The sequence below is a fragment of the Mizuhopecten yessoensis genome, unplaced genomic scaffold (assembly GCF_002113885.1).
Source record: "Mizuhopecten yessoensis strain PY_sf001 unplaced genomic scaffold, ASM211388v2 scaffold5343_2, whole genome shotgun sequence".
NCBI classification, from domain to species: Eukaryota; Metazoa; Mollusca; class Bivalvia; order Pectinida; family Pectinidae; genus Mizuhopecten; species Mizuhopecten yessoensis.
The window spans coordinates 128,002-154,090 of NW_018406002.1; the positions used below are offsets into that span (position 1 = coordinate 128,002).

General features: G+C 35.6%; 1 protein-coding gene across 4 annotated transcripts; it reads right to left on the reverse strand.

Annotated features, from left to right (window-relative positions):
* Nucleotides 1-4,252: 4,252 nt before the first annotated feature.
* On the reverse strand, nt 4,253-25,702 carry LOC110450598 (mucolipin-3-like). 4 transcript variants are annotated; one of them, XM_021498206.1, is made up of 15 exons: nt 25,401-25,702; nt 23,894-24,141; nt 23,084-23,275; nt 22,256-22,412; nt 20,844-20,928; nt 20,168-20,264; nt 18,606-18,702; nt 18,012-18,130; nt 17,217-17,366; nt 14,009-14,029; nt 12,272-12,385; nt 11,280-11,402; nt 10,694-10,900; nt 9,800-9,939; nt 4,253-9,478 (listed from the first exon to the last, which is right to left on the reverse strand). In XM_021498206.1, exons 1-15 carry the CDS (start codon nt 25,507-25,509, stop codon nt 9,433-9,435), a joined length of 1,905 nt encoding a protein of 634 aa, XP_021353881.1. In that variant the 5' UTR covers nt 25,510-25,702; the 3' UTR covers nt 4,253-9,432. The 4 variants fall into 4 exon arrangements, with proteins under 4 accessions (XP_021353881.1, XP_021353880.1, XP_021353879.1 ...); XM_021498205.1 differs by lacking the exon at nt 14,009-14,029 and adding an exon at nt 14,954-14,977; XM_021498204.1 differs by lacking the exon at nt 14,009-14,029 and adding an exon at nt 16,729-16,755.
* Nucleotides 25,703-26,089: the final 387 nt, after the last annotated feature.

Consider the following 26,089-nt stretch of genomic DNA (forward strand, 5'->3'; position numbering starts at 1 on the left):
AGGGAGACTCCCTGTGTAGGAGGGAGGGAGACTCCCTATGTAGGAAGAAGGGAGACTCCCTATGAAGGAGGGAGACTCCCTATGTAGGAGGGAGGGAGACTCCCTGTGTAGGAGGGAGGGAGACTCCCTATGTAGGAGGGAGGGAGACTCCCTGTGTAGGAGGGAGGGAGACTCCCTATGTAGGAAGAAGGGAGACTCCCTATGAAGGAGGGAGACTCCCTATGTAGGAGGGAGGGAGACTCCCTGTGTAGGAGGGAGGGAGACTCCCTATGTAGGAGGGAGGGAGGGATACTCCCTATGTAGGAGGGAGACTCCCTATGAAGGTGGAAGACTCCCTATGAAGGAAGGAGGAAGACTCCCTATTTAGGAGGGAGACCTCTGTATTCGGACCCTTAAATATAGTGTTTTCAACCAGTGAATTTGCTAAACTGTTCTGATATTCCAAGATCTAATGATTTCATCCGATAGAACAACTCAAAATATGTCATTTTTAATGGCTATTTTGTCTCTAGGGGTGTATACACACATTTCATTTATGTTTTGGCAAGTATGAAACATGTTGTTATGATTGGCTTGGTGGGGTTGAAAGTTAAGATACCTCGTGATCAGCTAATAAGTCGTCCTTTAATTTGTTGATCGGTAAGGAAAAGACGACGAGAGGAACATTCATAAAATAGTTATTGGTCAGAAAGAAATTTAGAGGTAGTAGCCAATCCCAGACTAGGGCAGACATTTAATTTGAAAAGAGCAAAAAAATTTAAATAACAGGAATTCTTCATGAGATGATTTATCAATTTACAACATTTCTGTCACTATTCACTAAAATTAAGGTGAATTGGCAAGATGGCAATTTGAAATGCCACAAGTAACTAGGACATGTCTGTAAGACATGAATGCCCCCTGCCGCCATGTAAAATTAGTTTCAGTCTTTGATAAATTTCCGTAAATAATTATGACTTTTCAAATTCTATAAGGAAATAAATACTGATGACATTGATATGTTGATGATTTATAATAAATGTCGGCCTTGGAATCCTGAAACATGAACCCATCCAAGGTATTTTCATGTATACTGGATATATGTATAAACTTTCATAAAAATATGCTAAGAAATGAAGTAGCTAGAGTGAGGACAATGAATCAGTGGATGATTTTCTATAAACAGCAAGTGACATTGTATATAGTTTGATTAAAATCTGACAAAGAGTGTTTACATTGAATCGTGGAGCAACCGGAAGGACATGGGTAACACCATATCGAACACCCCTCACCCTGTCCCATTTTATCACGGGGGCAGAACAAAAGCTGATCACCGTGTGACCGATATATTTTGACATCTGACACAAATTTTTGATTTGTTTTCGTCTGGGGCATATCTCCTATGCTATTTCATGTGGAAAGAAACGTTTCATCAGGAGCATACCAGAGTTACACTATTACACACCGAATAACCACAGGTACTATACACCTACAGACGAGGCTAGTACCTGTGGAATAACCACAGGTACTATACGTCTCGTCTGTCAATACACCTACAGACGAGGCTAGTACCTGTGGAATAACCACAGGTACTATACGTCTCGTCTGTCAATACACCTACAGACGAGGCTAGTACCTGTGGAATAACCACAGGTACTATACGTCTCGTCTGTCAATACACCTACAGACGAGGCTAGTACCTGTGGAATAACCACAGGTACTATACGTCTCGTCTGTCAATACACCTACAGACGAGGCTAGTACCTGTGGAATAACCACAGGTACTATACGTCTCGTCTGTCAATACACCTACAGACGAGGCTAGTACCTGTGGAATAACCACAGGTACTATACGTCTCGTCTGTCAATACACCTACAGACGAGGCTAGTACCTGTGGAATAACCACAGGTACTATACGTCTCGTCTGTCAATACACCTACAGACGAGGCTAGTACCTGTGGAATAACCACAGGTACTATACGTCTCGTCTGTCAATACACCTACAGACGAGGCTAGTACCTGTGGAATAACCACAGGTACTATACGTCTCGTCTGTCAATACACCTACAGACGAGGCTAGTACCTGTGGAATAACCACAGGTACTATACGTCTCGTCTGTCAATACACCTACAGACGAGGCTAGTACCTGTGGAATAACCACAGGTACTATACGTCTCGTCTGTCAATACACCTACAGACGAGGCTAGTACCTGTGGAATAACCACAGGTACTATACGTCTCGTCTGTCAATACACCTACAGACGAGGCTAGTACCTGTGGAATAACCACAGGTACTATACGTCTCGTCTGTCAATACACCTACAGACGAGGCTAGTACCTGTGGAATAACCACAGGTACTATACGTCTCGTCTGTCAATACACCTACAGACGAGGCTAGTACCTGTGGAATAACCACAGGTACTATACGTCTCGTCTGTCAATACACCTACAGACGAGGCTAGTACCTGTGGAATAACCACAGGTACTATACGTCTCGTCTGTCAATACACCTACAGACGAGGCTAGTACCTGTGGAATAACCACAGGTACTATACGTCTCGTCTGTCAATACACCTACAGACGAGGCTAGTACCTGTGGAATAACCACAGGTACTATACGTCTCGTCTGTCAATACACCTACAGACGAGGCTAGTACCTGTGGAATAACCACAGGTACTATACGTCTCGTCTGTCAATACACCTACAGACGAGGCTAGTACCTGTGGAATAACCACAGGTACTATACGTCTCGTCTGTCAATACACCTACAGACGAGGCTAGTACCTGTGGAATAACCACAGGTACTATACGTCTCGTCTGTCAATACACCTACAGACGAGGCTAGTACCTGTGGAATAACCACAGGTACTATACGTCTCGTCTGTCAATACACCTACAGACGAGGCTAGTACCTGTGGAATAACCACAGGTACTATACGTCTCGTCTGTCAATACACCTACAGACGAGGCTAGTACCTGTGGAATAACCACAGGTACTATACGTCTCGTCTGTCAATACACCTACAGACGAGGCTAGTACCTGTGGAATAACCACAGGTACTATACGTCTCGTCTGTCAATACACCTACAGACGAGGCTAGTACCTGTGGAATAACCACAGGTACTATACGTCTCGTCTGTCAATACACCTACAGACGAGGCTAGTACCTGTGGAATAACCACAGGTACTATACGTCTCGTCTGTCAATACACCTACAGACGAGGCTAGTACCTGTGGAATAACCACAGGTACTATACGTCTCGTCTGTCAATACACCTACAGACGAGGCTAGTACCTGTGGAATAACCACAGGTACTATACGTCTCGTCTGTCAATACACCTACAGACGAGGCTAGTACCTGTGGAATAACCACAGGTACTATACGTCTCGTCTGTCAATACACCTACAGACGAGGCTAGTACCTGTGGAATAACCACAGGTACTATACGTCTCGTCTGTCAATACACCTACAGACGAGGCTAGTACCTGTGGAATAACCACAGGTACTATACGTCTCGTCTGTCAATACACCTACAGACGAGGCTAGTACCTGTGGAATAACCACAGGTACTATACGTCTCGTCTGTCAATACACCTACAGACGAGGCTAGTACCTGTGGAATAACCACAGGTACTATACGTCTCGTCTGTCAATACACCTACAGACGAGGCTAGTACCTGTGGAATAACCACAGGTACTATACGTCTCGTCTGTCAATACACCTACAGACGAGGCTAGTACCTGTGGAATAACCACAGGTACTATAAGTCTCGTCTGTCAATACACCTACAGACGAGGCTAGTACCTCTGGAATAACCACAGGTACTATACGTCTCGTCTGTCAATACACCTACAGATGAGGCTAGTACCTGTGGAATAACCAAGTTGGGTTTGCCGGCACATATCAGGGTGTTGCATACCTACTGTTGGTCAATATGACCAATGTTGAACTCGGACCCCAATCACTGAAATAGTTGTCCAGTCCTTTATAGGGTCAATTCGACCTATATGACCTGAACCATTGAAATTTGTTTAAGCAATGCACTGCAGCAAAATAATAAGTGTCAATAGAAAGATGGCTTTGATATTCTGCTATGCATGATCCTTAAATACTAAAGTGTAATTAGTACTGGCTTAAAACTACAACTGCCTCACAATAGTTTACCCTGTTTTCTGTACATATATATATAATGCCTGATCAAGCATATTGTACCAGATAAATCCACAGAGGCCTTCATGTTGCTTCAAGAAAACTAACAAGAAATGTGCAGTAGACGTTTTTATTTAAAAAATTATTTGGCAAGAGCATGTCATAGAAGCAGCATATGTTATCCTGGCATCACACACATACTGATACATTTTATACAGTCATTATCTTGGCATCACACACACACTGATACAGTATATACAGTCAAACATGTTACCCTGGCATCACACACACACTGATACATTATATACAGTCAAACATGGGTAAAAGGTTTTCAATAATTCCTTCAATTTCTATGTATCTTTGTGTATTTATTAATTATCTCTTAGACTCCACAATATCACAGTTAAGCCCTTTTTGACTGTATATATACAATATACAAGTTACATTTACAAGATCATTGCAAATACCCCATCAGCATTGCTGAACAACTGACATGATTCACAATATTCCAGGGAATAGATAACAAGGAACAGGATAGGTGGTACATACATATAAACACATGTTTGTCTATATAGATTGAGATATCAGAATGGCCAATCAGGAATGCCGGTGATACTGATGCATCTCTGTAAACAACAATGTCAACTTGGAAGCAGCACTTTCTTCAGGTTAGTAAATATATACTGTATACAGGGTCATATAGCACAGCCAGTGACCTGTGTACATGTGACATTTCAATGCCTAGTGCAGTCATCTTTATCAGAAAAATGACCAGTAAACCACATGTACACTGAGATGACAGTCAAATCATCAAGTTGATTAGGATATGCTTTGAGTGTAGGTAAAGGAAGCCACCTGTCAACAACAGTTATTTCCTGTTTGTGAATTGGTTCTATGTTCTCTGCAGACAATTCCAGTTGTAATGCCCCATGTGTCTATGAAAGATATCACTGAAATGCCTTCTATGAATTTTATGCATCTAGATATGTAAAATAAGCTTTGTGGATAGCAATGGCTGATCACTAGCTTTTCAAAATGTAGTCACATAGATACATGGAATGTTGCAGAAATAAGTCTACAGAGTTTGTTCTGTTGGAATACACAGCCTACAATGAACACTCGTCTAAACTCCTCACTACCATGATTCAGGTGTGAGACTTTCTGTTTATGGGAATATGTGGTTGTCTAGACGTAGGAATTGAAAACTACATGAACATTGTTTTTTAAACCAAAAAATGACATTGTTTTGGAAAGTGTCACATCTTCTTCCTAACCAGCCCCTTCCCTCCCCCCAACCTCAATACAAACAAAACATACTTGAACATTTATATGGATATTCAAGTGATATTTCAAAATAACTTTGTCTCACCATGAAGAATGTCCAGTCCAGGAGGGAACAATCAGTGAGTGGCTACTCATATACTGTTATAACTGATTGGACATATGCTGCAACCTAAACAGTTAATGACATTTTCATTCAAATTATACCAATCACTTATAAGATCTGTCACTTAAATGCTTTTCATTAAATTCATGTTTGTAACTACATGTAGTTTAGATATCAAACATTGAACTATAATATGTATTGTTAAACAAATGAACTAATGATACATACAATGTACAATGTACTTCATTGTAAAATATCATATTCAAATGTCCTTTATTGTAAAACATTGTACTCCAATGCAATACATTGAAGAATATTGCTTTCAAATGTTACATTGTAAATATATAAGGATACAAATGTTACATTGTAAATATATAAGGATACAAATGTGCTACACCATCAACATGCTACTTATTTACAACATTACAACATTCAGTAGATAGAATTGTGTACTACATTTGAATATAGTTTTCAGCAAGTCATTTATTTTTCATTGTGAAGCGTAACAAGACAATAGTACATTGCAAATATGGAAGCATGTTATAATTCATTCACAAGAGCACAACACACTACAACTCAATGTATATAAATATATTAAATCATAACTTTTTTCTGGTGTACATATAACAAAAACACAAATTCTTTTGCTGACGAGTACTGCAATGGAGCGACAAATTATACTTTAATGAACCCTGACATGGTCTGTTTACACCATATCTCACCTAACTCGGAGACCTTGTGCCCTGTATTGGGATAAAATAGCGACTATGAGTAACTAGGTTTTCAGTTTTGTTTCACCCTGCTCTTTAGGTAAAATACATTGGTCCTATTGAACTTGGCTCTGTTATCCAACTGTTACAATGAGTGTTATACCGAGATTGTTTTAACAATTATGTAAATATTTCAAAACAGTTTCCAAGTTTGTATAATTTATCATTACATTGTTTTCATTTGTACATCCTATCTTTCTGGTACATCCCTGTTACATACAATATATTTTCTGGTACATTTCTTGTACATCCCTGTTACATACAATATATTTTCTGGTACATCCCTGTTACATACAATATATTAAGGGCACAAGGCATCAATGTCCGTAAATAATTTCATGATCACACGATCCTGAACTAATTTCCAACAAAATATTTAATATAAGTGTAAGGGCCAACTAAAGCATTGAACTAGGCACCTTATGTATCTCTTATCTATGATTTCCTCTGCATTAGGAATTTAAACTGGGCATCCTTCTTATATGTGAGGACTCGCTAAAGCATTCAGCTATGGCATCCTCCTCTGCAATTTACACATACAAATATGTAGAATTTTAGAGCAGTTTTCATTTCATGTGAGATTTGCAAAACTCATACTTATGTTTTAGCTCCACAGAACCTAAATAAAATGAAAACTACTTTCATAAATCTCATGTGCCATAGGAATTATTTCGAGAGCTTTTTTATGACATTATCACGCAAGTAATCAAATATTAAACAAGCAATCTCTGCAAACTGACCATAGACTTTTTCTGTCATTTTGACTTCACGTCTATTGTATTTAAGGAAATGTCATAATGTCTTAGTTATGATGTCACATAGTGTTTTATTACATGAGGTAATACATACAAACATATCACAGGAGTGTATTCACTGTATAACATGGTAGTCATGTGTCAAACACAGAGACATCCCAACATATAACATGGTAGTCATATGTCAAACACAGAGACATCGCAACATATAACATGGTAGTCATATGTCAAACACAGAGACATCCCAACATATAACATGGTAGTCATGTGTCAAACACAGAGACATCACAACATATAACATGGTAGTCATGTGTCAAACACAGAGACATCCCAACAACCTGATGACTTCTTAACATGTTAGTTATAACTACATCAGCTTTTAAGGATCCCTGCCCCACTGCAGGCCAACACAATAGAATTCCACAGTAATGTTCCATACATACAGTAACTCCTTTTTCATTTTATTTTGGAAATATTGGCCAGGGAACTACAGTTGATAAGCTAGCTCTGATCGTTACAGCAACTTTATTGTGATCGGAGGCACAGGGTTCAACTCCCAGTCAGGGTTTTATCCTATTTTTTTTATGAACACTTTGAAATGTTTCGGTTTCTTTTCAGAAATGATTTATTGTAGCAATTGTCATGCATGTAAAAAAGTTTCTAATTTGTAGTTAAGAGTTTTTAGCATTGGTACAGGGATCCTTAAGACTTATCAATAGGTTTTATTGTACCGAGTACCTGGTACCTTTGTACGCGATTCACAACACAATACAACTTATACAACTAAAAACAATGATTAAAACAACATGTTTTATGACATGTGTTGATGGAAGGCAGCTTGAACAATATAAAACCATTCATTTTTCAGTTAGCTCAGTTTAAATGTAATATACACCAAAATTCAATTATAACAATGTAAAAAAAATACAAAAAGAAATGTTTTGAGTGCAGCTTGAAACAGAAAATATTTTATGCATCAAAACTCACAGATTTTAAGGGATAACACTGTTTGTTTCCCAGATATTGTAAATACTTAAAAGAAATTAAAAGAAATGGACCTCCATAAGTATTTCTTGTTAGCACCGTAATTGTCACATTCATCTATTTACTGACTCTAGATCTTTGTCACAGATCATATACACCGTAATTATTAGTATTTTACGACAACATATATCACTGTTTGTTTTGATTTATGCGTCTGTTTGATGAAAGATATGTACAATAACTGTAGGAGGAAAGAGAGAACTTATAATACCACTGAGACATTTACTACCTTTACACTGTATATTAGCCATTTCTATATGTACAATAACTGTATGAGGACAGACAGAACTTATAATACCACTGAGACATTTACTACATTTACACTGTATATTAGCCATTTCTTGTTAATGCATGGACCATACAACTTTTATGATATATATAAATAAACAACTTTTTAAACAATATTTACTTTGAAAACCAAAGAATTTAAGAATGGATTATGATACATCTATAAGCAGGTAGGTGACAATCCAGGACTTCTTACAGGAAGGGATCTAAAACTTGCAGACGTTCATTTTATCTCCCCCAAGTCTGATATTGGATGATCACCTCCAATAATACCCAAAACTGTAACATTTGATGGAACAAAGGACATTTTTCAGGCTGGTAAGGAGGGGTATGACTTCCACTTTTGCCTTGATCCACCACGGCAGACTATAGTTTGATAGCTACACACAAAAATGTTCAATTTTTTTCTGTGTATGATTCTCAAACTGATATCTTTTCGTGATGTAATTCAGCATATATAATCTATCATGTAAGATTTCCAAAACTTTTGTTAATAAAACAGTGATAGGACTAAATTAGTTTTTTCATATATGAAATTAATCAATTTCAGTTACTTTTGTATTGTAATTAGCACTTAACAGATTTCAATATAATGCGATATAAATCATTTTAGCACTTACAATTATGTACATATCCAAAAATTGGTCTATTGGACAACAAAACTGGTATGTACCAATATTTAACACTCAATTAGGTAAAATGTAAAAACTGAGTTTTTTTCTGTATGATTGACAACGGTGCTAATTTCAGTCACTGTACAGAACTATGCAGTGTTCAGTTTCAACCATCTGAGGACTTCTTCATTTCTGTACACTTCACTCTCTAAAATACATATAAATACTCAACAGCAACACAGATAAACAGGTTCACACTGAACAAATGTGAAGTATTTCTAGAGTCAGTGGAGAACAACTTTCTGATGACCGAGGTATCCGTGAATAACTGATAAATAAGGTCCTTCTTTTGGAACTAATGATGCACTCTTCAAGTCTGTCTACAGTCCATCTTTGTTTATAATTAGTCATGTGTGGATCACATCTATAATGATATACTTAGTTCAGGAGGCCAGTGTGTTCGTTTGGTCTGTCTGGGTCACTCCTACAACAGAAAGGCAGTAAAGAAATGTACATATTTATATTTTACAGTCTTCCTTATGTCAGTTAAATTTCATTTAAATATTTTGAAAAAATGATTGAATAGTAAATTTCTGAGGAATATTTGAATTTTTGAAATATTCAAACATTTGAGTGACTGTCTGAATATTTAATTGAGGAATCATGATCACTGATAAAATACCTTAATAAACATGTCATGTAAATATCTCTAAACTGTTGAAAATTATCAGAATCTTACTTTTTTTAGTTTGAAAAAGAATGTGAACTTGATTGAATTGAGCTCATTAAAAACCAGATGATGTACCTATTACAACAGCATAGACAGGACAATGGGTTACAGCTACGATCCTCCCGTCTGTAGGCGTGTGAGGAGGGAGGGTCATCACACTCCTCTATAAACAGATCTAAGGCACTTTTGGGGAACGAGTCATCTTTAGCGTAGTCCTACAAGAACAAACAAACACATTGGGTATAGTGTTTATATAATGAAAAACAATAAAGACATACAAAGTACAATTGAAATGATTTTTTTTCTAAAATCAATTTACCTTTTGTCCTGTTTAACACCTGTGTACTAATTATCTTGATTATTTTGTAGGTGTCGAGTATAACACCTGTGTACTTACCTTGATTATTTCGTAGGTGTCCAGTATAACACCTGTGTATTTACCTTGATTATTTCGTAGGTGTCGAGTATAACACCTGTGTACTGACCTTGATTATTTCGTAGGTGTCCAGTATAACATCTGTGTACTGACCTTGATTATTTTGTAGGTGTCGAGTATAACACCTGTGTACTTACCTTGATTACTTCGTAGGTGTCCAGTATAACACCTGTGTACTTACCTTGATTATTTCGCAGGTGTCCAGTATAACACCTGTGTACTGACCTTGATTATTTCGCAGGTGTCCAGTATAACACCTGTGTACTGACCTTGATTATCTCGTAGGTGTCCAGTATAACACCTGTGTACTTACCTTGATTATTTCGCAGGTGTCCAGTATAACACCTGTGTATTTACCTTGATTATTTCGTAGGTGTCCAGTATTACACCTGTGTACTGTCCTTGATTATTTCGTAGGTGTCCAGTATAACACCTGTGCACTTACCTTGATTATTTCGTAGGTGTCCAGTATAACATCTGTGTACTGACCTTAATTATTTTGTAGGTGTCGAGTATAACACCTGTGTACTGACCTTGATTATTTCGTAGGTGTCCAGTATAACACCTGTGAAGAGGTTCAGTACAGCGCAGATGAACAGTAAGATGAACAGGTACAGGTATATCCTACTGTAGTACCAGACAAGATTGTTGTCTGTCACTGTTGCCGAAAACGTCACAAACATGTCGTCGCCATTGAGGAGAGAAAACAAACACTCGGATGCTGTACTTATATGACGGAACTGTAAAGACAAAAATAGGAGGAAATATTACTATAAACTTGATAAAAACATTGCAAATGAAATTACAGTATGGACTGACCAACCTCAAAATGGTAAAATAATATTCTGCATATCCCCCCCCCCCCCCCCCCCCCCCCCCAATATAACATGACATCAGAAACCTATATACATTTCTGATGAAATCAAAGCCACATTTCAACTATGACCAGTTAAGTTGCCATACATAGTTGGAAAACAATTATTATTTGGTGTAGAAGATTATCCTAGTTTTCCAGCTGTTAATATCCAGCCATTTCAAATCAGTAGGTTTGATGCATATATATAGATATATATATATATATATCCTTTACTAAAAAATCACAAACAACTATCCCCTTACCTTTATGTGGTATGGCCCAAGTACAACCCATCCAGCAAACATAAAGCCAAAGTAGATGATGAGGGCACACACAAGGAATCTAATGATATCAGGGAAGGCCTTCTTCAGTACGATCACCAGAATCTATAATTAGAAAATGTAATTTATCTAAAAGCAGCAATGCATGTAATCTTTCTGTTGGTAATGTTAAAATGGCAGGATGACTGTTCTATATACAAATGTTCCACGAATTAATAGAGCACTATATACTGAGACTATCCACTTCATAAACGCTATAACAAGAGGACGAGGAGATACTGCTACTTGAAATGACATCATTTTCGTGAGATATTATTAAAGTGATCATATTTTGAATGGCTTTATCACAAAGATTTTAATTTGCCAGAGACAATGAAATCTGTATACCACCTTTTTTAAATAAATTTCTCTTACATGTTTGAAATTGTGATTGATTTTCTGAAAATATAGATACATGTGCTGTAAGGTGTGGTCCATATTTCCCTAACTCTCGTTGGTGAAGACATGGTCAGGTGTGAGCTGATATTTCAGTATATTGACTAGATATTACTTACTCAAAACAGACAGTTATACAAATGTATTTCCTTTAGATGTCGCTACAGTTGTAGTGTCACCGAACTCTCTGGCAAATGCAATACTTTCTCTTTACAATTTTCTTATGTCCAATTTGTAAAAAATTTCAATCAATATTTTTTTCTCAGATCCACATAACTACATATTCACCCGAAAAAGTCTATAACTGATAAATATTTTACAAATGATAAGTACTTTACAGAACATACAATGTAGAATGTAAAAAATGATGGATTGATAAGTTCTGATATTTAAGTAAGTAGGAAATCTTTCAATGACAAAATAATGTACACATGCATATGCTTTATGTTTAAACACTGTTGTCCCTAAAATATATGATATGAATTAACATTAACTCCCTGGTTTATTTAAGAGGTCATTCCAGAAGAAACAGGACTTACATTAAAAGTTTTAAAGAAGCCGATATATCGTAAGACTCCGAGCCAGACCAGGAGGTTTCCCGTACCTAACATCAGTCCACATAGGTCGTAGTTATCCGACGAGCTTGACGCATGCTGAAACATACATAAATAATGAATTATAAGGGAAAAATAGATATTGACATTTATTTTTCATTAAAAGATAACATTAATGATGTAAATTTTTACTGTATTTGCCAGTGACATGTCCAAGCATGATTTTTGATTTACTTAGACGTATATGTATCTTTACCGCTTTATATGTCAAAAGTTAGAAATTAAGGGACATTCTATTAGTTATGGAAGATTTTGAGGCAGGCTATATGTGTATGATTTACCTGTCCGAGGTTAAAATTTCTTCACAAATATACATGACTGTATAACAGTTCAATCACAATACAAATCCTCCTTTATAATGTAATACAATAACACTCAAGGAAAAATACTCAGATATGTCAAAGAAAATGTCAAAAGATTTAAACCAAAGAAATGATAAGTAGTTAAAGAACAGTGTAATGGGTTATATAACTGTACAGAAACATTAAAACTTTTTATCTTAAACTCAGACAACTTCCGGGATTATTTATCATATAGAGCATTGTGTCCCAATCTGAGTTGAACGTCCTGTTAATTAATTACAAGCATTAAGTGAGATATATAATAGTCTGGATCCAATCAGGTGCACCCGGTGTGTTGGAGTATAGGACATGATATAACTGTGCATGTAAGAGTGGACGGTTATAATGAGGGAGTGCAACTAAGTTATGTTGTGTGTGTTTACAAGTCTGTGTCAATCCATACATGACTTTTCAGGGCTGTGATAAAGGTGTTAGGGTCGGCAGCTGGTGTTACATATATCACAGTGTAGTTTACAACAAAATCTATGTTAAATTATTACCTGATGTTGTGTCCATGATTATATATATTTCTTTCTTACCAGATAATAGTTAAAAGACTACTGGCTGGGTAGAGAGAACTGATATATTGAAATAGCTCCGGATGAAGACGTCTGGGTCATTGAGGTCACCTCTGGACACAAATACAAGTGTTTGGAAGATGTCATTTTTAAAGTGGCAAATTAAAGCAGAACATGTGTTGGTATGAATCAGCTTGCGAACATTTGCAAATTATTTTGTTTATTATGCTGGGAAGCCAAAAATGTTTTCCAGAAAGTAGGGATCAAACTTTGAGATTTTCCTTAAAGATCTCAGAAAGTTGGATATCAGCAATACTGGAATTTCAGCACCCTGGACTTGTTGTAAGTTTCAGGCCGTGCTATAATGTTGACAAAATCAGGTAATAAACCTCTCTTTTTCCTGCTTGTTTGAACAGAAGTATAAAACGTTTCCCTGTTTGGACCAACCATAATAACCATAGCTCTCAGCTTTTGTTTGATCCAAACTCCCTGAGAAAATATATGATTTAGAATACTTTTCATAAAACAAAGTATTCTTATAGGGCTACTTCATAAATACAACAGAAAGTAGTAGCTGATAAATCCTTTTAATGTCTGTAGTTTTACGTGAATTTAAATAAAAATTTCAATCACCCGTTAAATTTGTCTATACTGAACAAAATTCAGCTGTTTCATTGAAAATTATGTTTTTTCTTTTCTACAATATCACAAATATTTCTGTTCTACAGACAGGACAGGAATTGGAAGAGTGCCACAGTTTATCTTTGGAAGTGGTGAAGGTGAAATCAAGTGAAGAAAATTACCATAGCAGAAATTTCAAAATCCTTTATAAAAATACAAAACAAAATTAAGAAAAGGGAAACACTACTGTGGATCCAGATTTTGATCCCAACAAACATGGTTATTAAGCTGCCACGGTTATATATACAATGGACTTACTGCTCCTACGTTATAATGTACAGTAATAAAGATCTGACTCTCCCGTATAACATCTGAACAAAATACAAAACATATATTTTCATTTGTACCTCAAATGAACCACCTCTATGCTTATGACGATATGCAGTGATGCATCCACATGTTGCTATGCCAACAAAAAAGAGAAGCAACCAACTGTTACTATGTCAACCATAGTGAGAAGCAGCATCAACTACCTGTTGCTATGCTAACCATATTGAGAAGCAGCATAAAATGAAAATAAAACTTTGATCATCCAAATTATGTTTTGATAATGTATTCGCCCTAATAATTGTACTGAGCACTAATCAATTTGGCAAAATTAGATCAATAGTAATTGTTGAACCTTTGATTTTTTTTTGAAGATGAGCTATAACAGATACTTTTATCAATTAAGTTTAACTTGTATAAATTATAGAAAATGATGAGATGCCAAGATCAGAAAAAAAGGGTAGGGTTGTTTATAAAAAATTGGGTTCTTCTTAGGTCTTAAGGTTTTTCATTTTATGGCATTTTTTTACAACGTATTCCTAATCCAACATAAGGTACTATGTATATATACTGTATGCTGTTTATGGAATTAATGATGGATTTTTCTACCAGGAAATAGTATTAGCAAAGCAATAGTTAAGACCATTCCCGATATACATGTACACTTATATAGACTACCATTAGGGCATCAAGCACTGCATATTGATGTGGGAACATGCTATCACATAGGGTATTGGGAAGAAATACAAATAACCAATGGATCAAAAGAAATACTACAAAATGTCTTAAGTCATTCAAACCTGACAGGAGGCAGTCTTTTTTGTCTAAAATGGAGATCAACCAATATGGATAATAGCTGTGTTATGATGATCTGCTTCTCATGTGATAACACTCGAGATTTATTTTTTCTTACATGAATTATAAAACAAGAGGCCCAGAGGGCCTGTCGCTCAGCCTTTATATTTGTACAATTTTGTATCCCAACCACCTGAAATTACTTTCAACCAATTGCAAATATGGTTGCTATCCTTCTCTTTAGTTTCAGAATGAAAGTTGCTTAAATCAATATGACCAAATTACCCCTTTTTGGCCAGACCCCTCAGCCCCTCCATTTGTACAATTTTTGAATCCCCACCATCTCAGAATGCTTCCAGCCAAATATGGTTGATATTCCTTTATTTTGTTTCAGAAAAGAAGTTGCTTACAGTCAATTGCAAATAGAATAAAAAATATGTTTTTGCATCATGATGATTTTAACATGCTCATTGAAAAAACAACTATTTTGAGTATTGGTTTTAAATGCAATGAAACTGGATGGCAAGAGTACTTAAACATTACATTTAAAACCAATACTCAACTGTTAAAACTGTTATAAATTCTGATTTATTGGTACTTGTTGAGTAACATGTTCATAAAATTCCCATTTTGTTTTTGGTTTACACATTTGTCCTAATTCTAAAGCTATGTGTAGGAAGTGACCTTCAATGACTTTACCTTTCAATGAAATGACCCAAAAAGTATGGGTATTGACCTCTTATAAAGTACCAATCAACTTCCAAGAAGTTTGATGAAACAAATTTAGAAATAATTCAGTTATTGAGTGTAACTTTAGCCAATCAGAACTTAAGAACATGATGACCTGTGGTATAGAATACACCTAAAACATAGGAATTTCTAGTGATAACTACCGTATTTATCCAGCAATAAGCCCATGCCTGTTTATAAGCACACCTATACATATTTCAATTCAGAAGAATTACCAACAAATGCTATTTAATTGTCCTGTTATAGCCCACCTATACTTGGAGTCCGACATTATGTGTCCCCCCCCCTCCCCCCCCCTGGCTTTTTGCAGGATAAATATGGTAACATCATTAAGTCTGGTGACACCTAAGTTACATATAGTGAAGTTTTAAACAAGAAACAAAACTGTTGATAGGTGGATAGACAGACAGTCAAACAGACAGACAAGATCACTTCGTAGCATACTCAAAATATCAGTATTAAAAACAAGGTGCAATATTAAAATAATGTGATAGAGATTTACTGCAGAAAAAAACTGAAAAAGATCAGTTTTGTTTTCAACAAGCATAATCAAGTATTGCAAAGCATGTGTAATACATGTGGACCATACTGTGACACATTGTCTGGCCAGGATTCAACACATTGTCAAGTTGTGATAATATTACATTCTTCTACATTTACCTCTTCACATTGTCTTGTCATGATCATAACATGTCCCCTTCCAAAGTACACTGATTAGTCATGATGCACATCCCCTACCACAACACATTTCCAAGTTGTGATATGATACATATCCCCTACCACTACAGATTGTCTTGTAATGATGCCTTAATCATTGAAGTTAAAAACATATTCAGCTATTCGGAAGTAGTTGCTCGAATAAGCATAAGCGGGGCTAGACATTTGATCATACTGTGGCCTTGACCTTGTTGGTTTGGAAACACACACATGTCATGATGCATTTATCTATGAAGTTCCATAAAGAGATGTTCAGACATTCATAGCCATTGCCTAGAAAAGCTTTGGAATTATTTGACCTTTAAACCCTTACCCTGACCTTGACCTTTGGTGCATAGACCTGTGGGTGGTTGAATTCATGTTCATTTGTAACACATGCAATTGGATGTGATATGTCATAAAACAATGTTCAGCAAATTAATAGTTATTGTTCAGAAAAAGCATGGGAATAAGTCTCCTTAACAACAAGCCACTTGTTGCCTGTACAAGACAATGTCACACAGAGTCTGGTCAGATTGGTCAAACGCAAAGAAAAATAATAATCGAGGGTTGGATTACAGCATTATGTACGAATATAGAGGATGTCAGAATACTAAGGGACAGATTAGACAAGTTTCAATGTACATGACACGTCCAAACCTGTTCTTCATCTAGCTCAATCAGAGTTGGAATCAAAAAGATTTATAGTAACAAAATATACTTGTATATATATGGAGAAATCAATATCTTACAAAATATCTTCATGTGAATACAATGTTAGTGGTGTGCCACATTAAAAATGGTAAAGTAAGAGTTACTCACCCTGTTTTCAATGGTAATTTTCAGTGAAGATCCCACAACTGATAAAATGTCATTGAGGACAATCATTAAGTACCAGAAGTTAACAAATTCCAGCTTGTCGGCAGTGGGCAGGTCTTTTCTGTAGCGTTTCTTGAAAAAGGTTACTGTTTCCTGTGAAAATATTTGGAATGAAAATATTATTTTTGTAACTCAGCAAAATTTTGTATATAGCTATTTACAGGTAACGATAGATTACTATTACACTGAAACATTGGGCAATCAAAATATTGACATTTAGCCAAAATGGAAAAGCTATACCCACAATATTTGCTCATTTGAATTATTACAACTTCACTTCAAACTCATATTAGGTTGAAGTGTAAAACAAACATTGTTTACAGTGTATGTATATGAAGTCAGGTTTTGGACATTCGACAACCATCTCAATAAAGCTGAGATATTACTACCAGAATCATCCATTTGTACAAAAAGTCATTTCTATTTGTTATATATTTATATATGTGGTATAAGTATAACATAATTAAAAACTGGTTTCTGATAATGTGTAGATTGATCAACTTTTTGAGTAAACTGCAGATTATTTTTTTTGGAAAATGAAATTTTCTTTTGATACCCTTTCAATTTTCTTTCCATTTTGGTTCAATTTAGAAACTTACTAAAGAAGATTTTTTTGTTTTTAATTTGACAACATGAATACCCAGGTAATGGACATATAATGGAACACACACATATAAACACTCTAAAAAGTAGCATACTGTGAAGGATGGGCTACACACAGGCCTGTAAATATCTCACCTTCTGTAGCTGGAGACCTCTCACGACTGACCGTATACACAGTATACTGGACAGCACACTGACCAGTATCACAAAGATGTCAAAAATTGTGTTTTTTATCCGTTCCTGAGACTCAGCCTCTGCAAGTATATCATACAAAGAGTGACTGATAAAACCAAATTTCATGAGAAAGGAAATGGTAATATCAAGTTTCAGTGCAACCCAACCCCCTTGAATATTAACTTTCTAAAGCTAGACAAAGCCTCGAATGAGGCATTTCAAAACATACCTTTGTGTAGAGTTGCAATATGAATATTAACTAACTTTGCATCAGTTTAATTATTGATGATGATGTGAATTTGTGAAGTTAACAACAGATATAAATTCTTTGTTTAAATATCTGAAAAAATATTTACAATATAATCATGATGCATTTAAATATCATTAAAGAAATCGGGACATTTTTAACTTACAAAATATTAACTGAATTACAGAACCAGGTATTTCAATGAAAATTCAGAAAATATTTCACAAGCTAAAAAGGATCTGGAAAGTAGATTTTCTGTATTTCTATCGGAGCCCAGATAAATAGACTGGTAGTGGTTTACAATGTACCTTGGAATGAATACTCTCCGGTGCAGTCAAATTCATGTAGAGTAGTAATGAGGTCTATCAACATCTGGCCGTTCCTTGAACTGTCGTCATACACCACCTGTAACAGGTATCGGGCCATCATCACATAAACTACATAATGTTATCATCATACCCCACCTGTAACAGGCATCGGGCCATCATCACATAAACTATACAATGTTATCATCATACACCACCTATAACAGGTATCGGGCCATCGTTACATAAACTCCATAATGTAATCATCATACACCACCTGTAACAGGTATCGGGCCATCGACACATAAACTACATAATGTTATCATCATACACCACCTGTAACAGGAATCGGGCCGTCATCACATAAACTACATAATGTTTCCTGTAACAGGTATCGGGCCATCGTCACATAAACTACACAATGTTATCATCATATACCACCTGTAACAGGTATCGGGCCATCGTAACATAAACTGCATAATGTTATCATCATACACCACCTGTAACAGGAATCGGGCCGTCATCACATAAACTACATAATGTTTCCTGTAACAGGTATCGGGCCATCGTCACATAAACTACATAATGTTATCATCATACGCCACCTGTAACAGGTATCGGGCCGTCATCACATAAACTACATAATGTTTCCTGTAACAGGTATCGGGCCATCGTCACATAAACTACATAATGTTATCATCATACCCCACCTGTAACAGGTATCGGGCCGTCATCACATAAAGTACATAATGTTACCTTTAACAGGTATCGGGCCGTCGTAACATAAACTACATAATGTTATCATCATATACCACCTGTAACAGGTATCTGGCCATAGTCACATAAACTACATAATGTTATCATCATACACCACCTCTAACAGGTATCGGGCCATCGTCACATAAACTACATAATGGTATCATCATACACCACCTGTAACAGGTATCGGGCCATCATCACATAAACTACATAATGTTATCATCATATACCACCTGTAACAGGTATCGTGCCATCGACACATAAACTACATAATGTTATCATCATACCCCACCTGTAACAGGTATCGGGCCATCATCACATAAACTACATAATGTTATCATCATACACCCCCTGTAACAGGTATCGGGCCGTCATCACATAAACTACATAATGTTTCCTGTAACAGGTATCGGGCCATCGTCACATAAACTACATAATGGTATCATCATACACCACCTGTAACAGGTATCGGGCCATCATCACATAAACTACATAATGTTATCATCATATACCACCTGTAACAGGTATCTGGCCATAGTCACATAAACTACATAATGTTATCATCATACACCACCTGTAACAGGTATCGGGCCATCGTCACATAAACTACATAATGTTATCATCATTCGCCACCATTTTTGGGAACCATAATTCACCAGATTATTTGTGCTCATCTTGGCTGTTTACATATGACTTAAATATGATTTACGGCTGACCAGGAGGTGACACTTTAATAAAATATTCTTATCTTTCTTAGACCACCCATGGCCAGCTGACAAGGGACCATAACTCCTGGTTATCCTTACCTTTCCCTTTACATGAAAGCATTCCGGAGCTGTTAGGCCATTATCAATATCCAAATGGTATGACTTCAGGTGAAACCTCAGCTCAATTTTCAAAATCCTGTCAAATAAATCAGGTACCTTATGATAATTATCATAATCATTTAATCCGACTGGAATGGGTTTACCTCAACATTTTTACAGTGCCACATAAAAGAAGAATCTGACATTAAAAATATTTCAGAAATATGCTAATTTTCTGGCAAGAGAGGGATATGGGGAAAGAAGGATGAAATTATTCATGAAGAGATTAGAGGAATAAATGTACTGAAATTTAAATATTGCTGAAAATTTTTTATTGACAAAATGATAAGAATTCACTGTTTAAACATTAAATGGCTATCAGTTGGTATTCATAGAGTCCATATGAAATGATTAAATTCAACATGAAATCAAGTTAAATGTTTGAATTCTGTATGCTTGTTAGTAATTATCAGCAGCCATCGACAAGGGGCAGTGGCCCAGTATCAACACTAACATGATGACATCATTGTTAAGAGTATGTCGGCAATCTAGCTAGTACATTCATAAGTGATATGAATGCCATCTGAATTTGGTGGGGTATTGTTAACCAAAATCAGAATATTTTGTTAAGATTTGTTAACATAGAAAAAAAACATGTTATCTTTTAATTACTTACCTGTCAAATTTCAGAGACACATTTCTATTTTTCAGATAGTCTAGTATATCAAAATCGTTGCCATTTAGAATGAGATCTGTACAACCTGAAAAAAAATGTATATTTAACAAAATAATCCATCAATGTGTTCGTAGTTTACTTGGAATAAGTAAAAGAGGGATATGGCTGATAAAATTCTATTACATGTTAATTGAACAATCCACTGAATACAGCTGATAAATACTTTTGATACTGATTTATCCATTTTAATATTCATCAACCCATTTTGATATTGATTAATCAATTGTTCATTGAAAGATTATATTGAGAAACAGTTAACCATTTAATATTTACTTGGTAATTTATTTGATATTGATTAAGTTACCATTGAATATACACAGTGTAATCCTTTGAATATTCTTTTGAAATTGAAAAGTCTTTGAGTAACCCATTCAATATTCATAATTATATGAAGTTATTATATAAATACTGTTGTTACATTAGAAATATGAACAAACAGTAGGTCCCAGTCACTGCTTTTCGAAATTGAAAGAGAATGTGTGATTTACAATACTTTTGACCAAGATTTTAGGTTCTAAATAAGGTGATGGGGTTTGGAGTAGACATTATAAATATGACATTCATTAGCAGGTGACAGTGAATATTGTCAAACCGAGAAAACCAGTGTCATCCGAGGGAAAGCCGGGGGTGACAATGGGTTTCTCGGGTTGACAATATTAACTGTCACCTGCTAATGAATGTCATATCAATTTTGTTACACCAAAAGTCTTTAAATAAATATTTATCTTAAAAAAACCACTTCTACACATCCATATGTAGCTCAGAAACGGCAGCAAACCTCGATAATGACATCTTCTTTGTTGATAGTCTGCTGTTAACAATCGCTATCGCACCGGCGCTTGATAAAATTGGCTGTTGCCGTCAAACGTTCATGTGACCATCACGGTGGGGAAACGAAGCGGTGAAAAATGGCCACTGTGAAGAACCCGGAACGCACTTTTTTCGTGCATGTGATATTTTTCACTGATTCATGGCAATATCACCCGTGCCCCTTAAAACCAATGTATTTTCGGAGGGTGACAGAGATTTTTGTTTAATTTTATCCCAACCAATCAAATAGCTAGAAATTCACTTGAGGTGTAACAAAGTCCATTGTACCAGTTTCTACTTCTTTTAAAAGATGACATAAGAGGCCCAGGGGCCTTAACAGATTACATAGAATGGCCCAGGGGGCTTAACAGATTACATAGAATTTTTTATTTTAAGCATAAGGGTGTTCCTCTCTTCATGTATTTTTCTGCTTTTTTGGGCAGGGACCTAAACTGTTTCTATGTCATTTTTGGTCCTTTGGACCAGGTGAGCTATTTACTGATGAAATAATGTATTTATCTGATAATAAGTCCATGCCTTACTTGTAACTGTTTGTGAATCCAAGGAATAGGTATTATTGTTCTCAAAAATTTCCCCCTTGAGATAGTGGATACTGCAGAAAGACATCGGTTTGATAGTGCCGTCGCTATTGTGAACAAATTTCACTGACCCTAAGGCTTGTTCTTCTGTTTTGTAGAACTGAAACACACAGGTTTAAAAAAGTGAACCATCTACTTTCCTACGTATATTCAACCTATCATGACAAATTTAGAAAATTTAAAAGCTTTATTTGTTGTAAATTATGTAAAATAAACCTGAATGAATAAATTTTACAATTGTATAGTTAAATTAATGGAACTTCATTGAGACCATATGGATTCTCCTTTACAAAAGAATGATCTAGACCAGATTTGGTTTAAATCCCTCCATTTGAATTTAAGGTAAAGAATTTTAAAGATTTACCTATATTTTTCTTATCGGTACCTACCCCTTTGCACCAAGGGTTTGGGGAGGGGGACATTACTTACCTCTGCTTCGCGATTAGGTGCAAATGGCATTTGATAATCGATTATTACTATGTAAGTAAATATAAGAAATACACACGTACCATTATTCATTGCCAGATTTGCAAATATATCGTAATGGGACTTTGTTGTTCCGTATCGAGGACTTGACTGTTAGCTGTGATTTTTGCCGATGTTGACATGCATTGTTCGAACTAACTTTTTAAGCGACTATAAAAATATTTCATGTAATTCAAACAGGACTGACAGCATTTATTTAACTTTTTCAATCTGACCAGACACTTACTGATGAATAGTTTTTAAAACAATATTATTTTATGCTGGCAGACAGATTTTGTTTTATACCTTTTTCACTGCATTGTTGATATAGTCGACAAGTGTTGGAATGTCGTAGAGGGCATACTTCCCCGTGGCTGGGGGATAAGGCATGGTCTCGAAACCTGGTTCCCAATTCTTCAAATACAGGTGTTTCAGGGCTAAGTTGTTTTTCTCTACATATCCCACAAACTCTGATCTCTCATATCCAAATATAACCAACTGCAAATGAATGTTAAGAAAAAACATTACAAAAGGAGGGACATGTATATGTATATTGGTATATATTTATTTCTCAAACACTTAATTTTAAATACACTATGAATTTTTCCTCACTTTCATGCACATATTTTAAAATCACATTTACTACTAGTAGAACTTGAATAACATTTTCACAACTAGAAATATCACTGAATGCTCTTCTTCCACACTTAGCAAATAAAATAAGGTCACAGAGGCAAAGGTCGAAGATCAAGGTTACAAATTAATTAAAAAAGTCAGGCAACTTGCTGTACAGATAGAGGACATTAGCATGTGAAGTTGCCTGAACTTAACTTAACCAGACAGAATACGGACAAGCTTAAGGGTAATACTATACTGTTTAATACATGCATACCCTTCACCACTTTGTGGCAGGGCATAAAATCTTTACCAAAGCTTGTACAGACTTGCATTGGCCACTGCTTGACCAAAGAATTGCTTGTATAAATACTTGACCATTCCTATATACTGAACATGACTTGACCGATGTATGAAAGAAGGGATTGTATGGTGTAAGTGATTTTATCTGCATAAAGATGCAAGACATACATACAGCAACATCATTAATTCAACAAATACCTGTATTGTGACAATGATGATTTTCAAGATCTGTAGCAACATCTTCCATGGACATTTCTTCTTTGCTTTAAATTTTTCATGTGGTCCCATGAAATAAAACTTGAGTTTCCTCCGCAGCCTGTCCTCTAGATAGGGTGTATAATATGAGGAGACTCGTCGTAGCTCAGGACGACTGTGTTCTTCTGCTGTTCCCTCATCATTTTCTTTGTTATCTGGTTGTTCGTTGTTCTCTGCCATAATTTTTAGTTCTGAAATCAAAAGCTGTGTGTGAAAACTAATGAAATCAGGATCAGAGGCCTATTATATCACATTTATGTGTCCGATGAAATCAAAAGAAAAGACAACTCTTTTTTATAGTTTAGAATATATTCATGAGACTTAAGCTTTTACAACATATAGTCAATAGTCCCTGCCAATTTGACATGCCATCTTTTGAGGTTCTGGGTTGTTTCGCCCCAAATCCCGTTCGCCCTAGGTTGTTTCGCCCTAAAACATTTTTTTTAGGGCGAAACATTGTTTGGTATTTTCTTTTCATTTTTATTTGTTTTAAGTCACAAATCAAGTCTTCTTAATCTTTCATATCATTACAATCAGTTTTATTAAAAAAAATATGTGTTTGTGTTGTTTTTAAGTACATTGTAAAGCAAAAAACGGATTACGTTATTTTCTTCACGCCGACACACATTATAACATATATTGAATTTAATTTTAGAGATAAATAAGAATAGTGAAATGAAACAAAAATGGGGTATACAAAAATTTAGTCTAGTGTACACATAATTGTCGCCGTGTGACGATGTTTTTCTTTACTTGATTTCGACGCACGTCTGTGTTGTTTTTTGCTAATTGGAGGAGATCATTTTGCGAAGTTTTGATAGTACCGACCAATAAAAATTAATATGCTTATTAATTAATTTAGTTTCTTTATATGTCCATATCTTATCTATATGTTATACGTATCTATGTACTTAGAGAAATTAATTTAGTTTCATTATATGTCCATATCTTATCTATATATTATACGTATCTATGTACTTAGAGAAATTAATTTAGTTTCGTTATATATCCATAATGTTAAAACATGTACAGGTGCATTTTATAAAGAACAACATTACTGGTTGTAAAATGCAGTATATTCCGGATATTAGTATGTCCGTTGTCGGCTTCGGTTCTTCCAGCACCTAATTATACGTATATTATATCTGGATTCAAGAGAAAGATAAGTATTTTTTAACTTTTAACATGATATTTATGATTTAAAGAAAAAAATATATTTTAGGGCGAAACAACCTGGGGCGAAACAACCATTAGGGCGAACGGGATTTGGGGCGAAACAACCCGTTACCATCTTTTGATGCCATTTGAACTTAAGTTGATAGCAATATCATACGTATCTAGACTAAAAATGATGCATAATTATGCTGTAACATTTTCAATTTAAGGGAGATAATCATTATATGTTTTATTCATGTTAGACCTAAGAAAAACTGAAGGGAAAAACAGTTACCATTACTGTGCGGAAGTAGTGGTCTACGTTGCTGTTCCTCGTCACTATCCGAGTTATTAGAAGATTTTTCAATTTCTTCCCTCTTCCTTTGATCCTGGTTTTCCGACATATCACATCTCTCAAATTAACTTTGTTTATTTCATTTTCAAATGCATGAATTATTCCTGATTTCTATAGAATGAATATTAACTTTGCATAATTCCTATGACTTTTAACTCGGGAAGATCGAGCACTGAATCCAGCATTCCTGTCAAGTCGATCCTCCCACTTTGTATTTCGGATCCTTTGAAGTCAGCTGACTATTTTCCACCGGAAGTTTATATTCTATGGGGATGTCGTTACTTGTATGTTTATATACATTTATTCTGACTGAAATTCTGATTTTGTATTTTTTTTTAAATTGTTAGGATAATTATTCTTTATATCGATACTTTATGACTATATTTTATCTGAGATATCTTAAACGGGTTGTCGTAAATTAGTCCTATCGTAAACAAACACATGTACTTCCGGTTAGCGGTGACGATGAAAATTTAGTTTTGCGACCGGCCCATAGGAAAAGACAAATCTGACAGTTGTTTGTACATATTCATCATCATGTCAGGTCAAGATGAGAGTGGTAAGTTTGTAAATGTTTGGTGTGGAAAGAGTAGTGCAGTATGGTTGCAAACAAGACTGTCGACACTCAA

Coding starts and splice junctions, on each gene's coding strand:
- LOC110450598 (XM_021498204.1), bottom strand. CDS start 25,509: ATGTCGGAAAACCAGGATCAAAGGAAGAGGGAAGAAATTGAAAAATCT. Junction 22,413..23,083: donor TCAACAATGCAGTGAAAAAG/GTATAAAACAAA, acceptor TGTGTGTTTCAG/TTCTACAAAACAGAAGAACA. Junction 18,131..18,605: donor CGGAGAGTATTCATTCCAAG/GTACATTGTAAA, acceptor ATATACTTGCAG/AGGCTGAGTCTCAGGAACGG.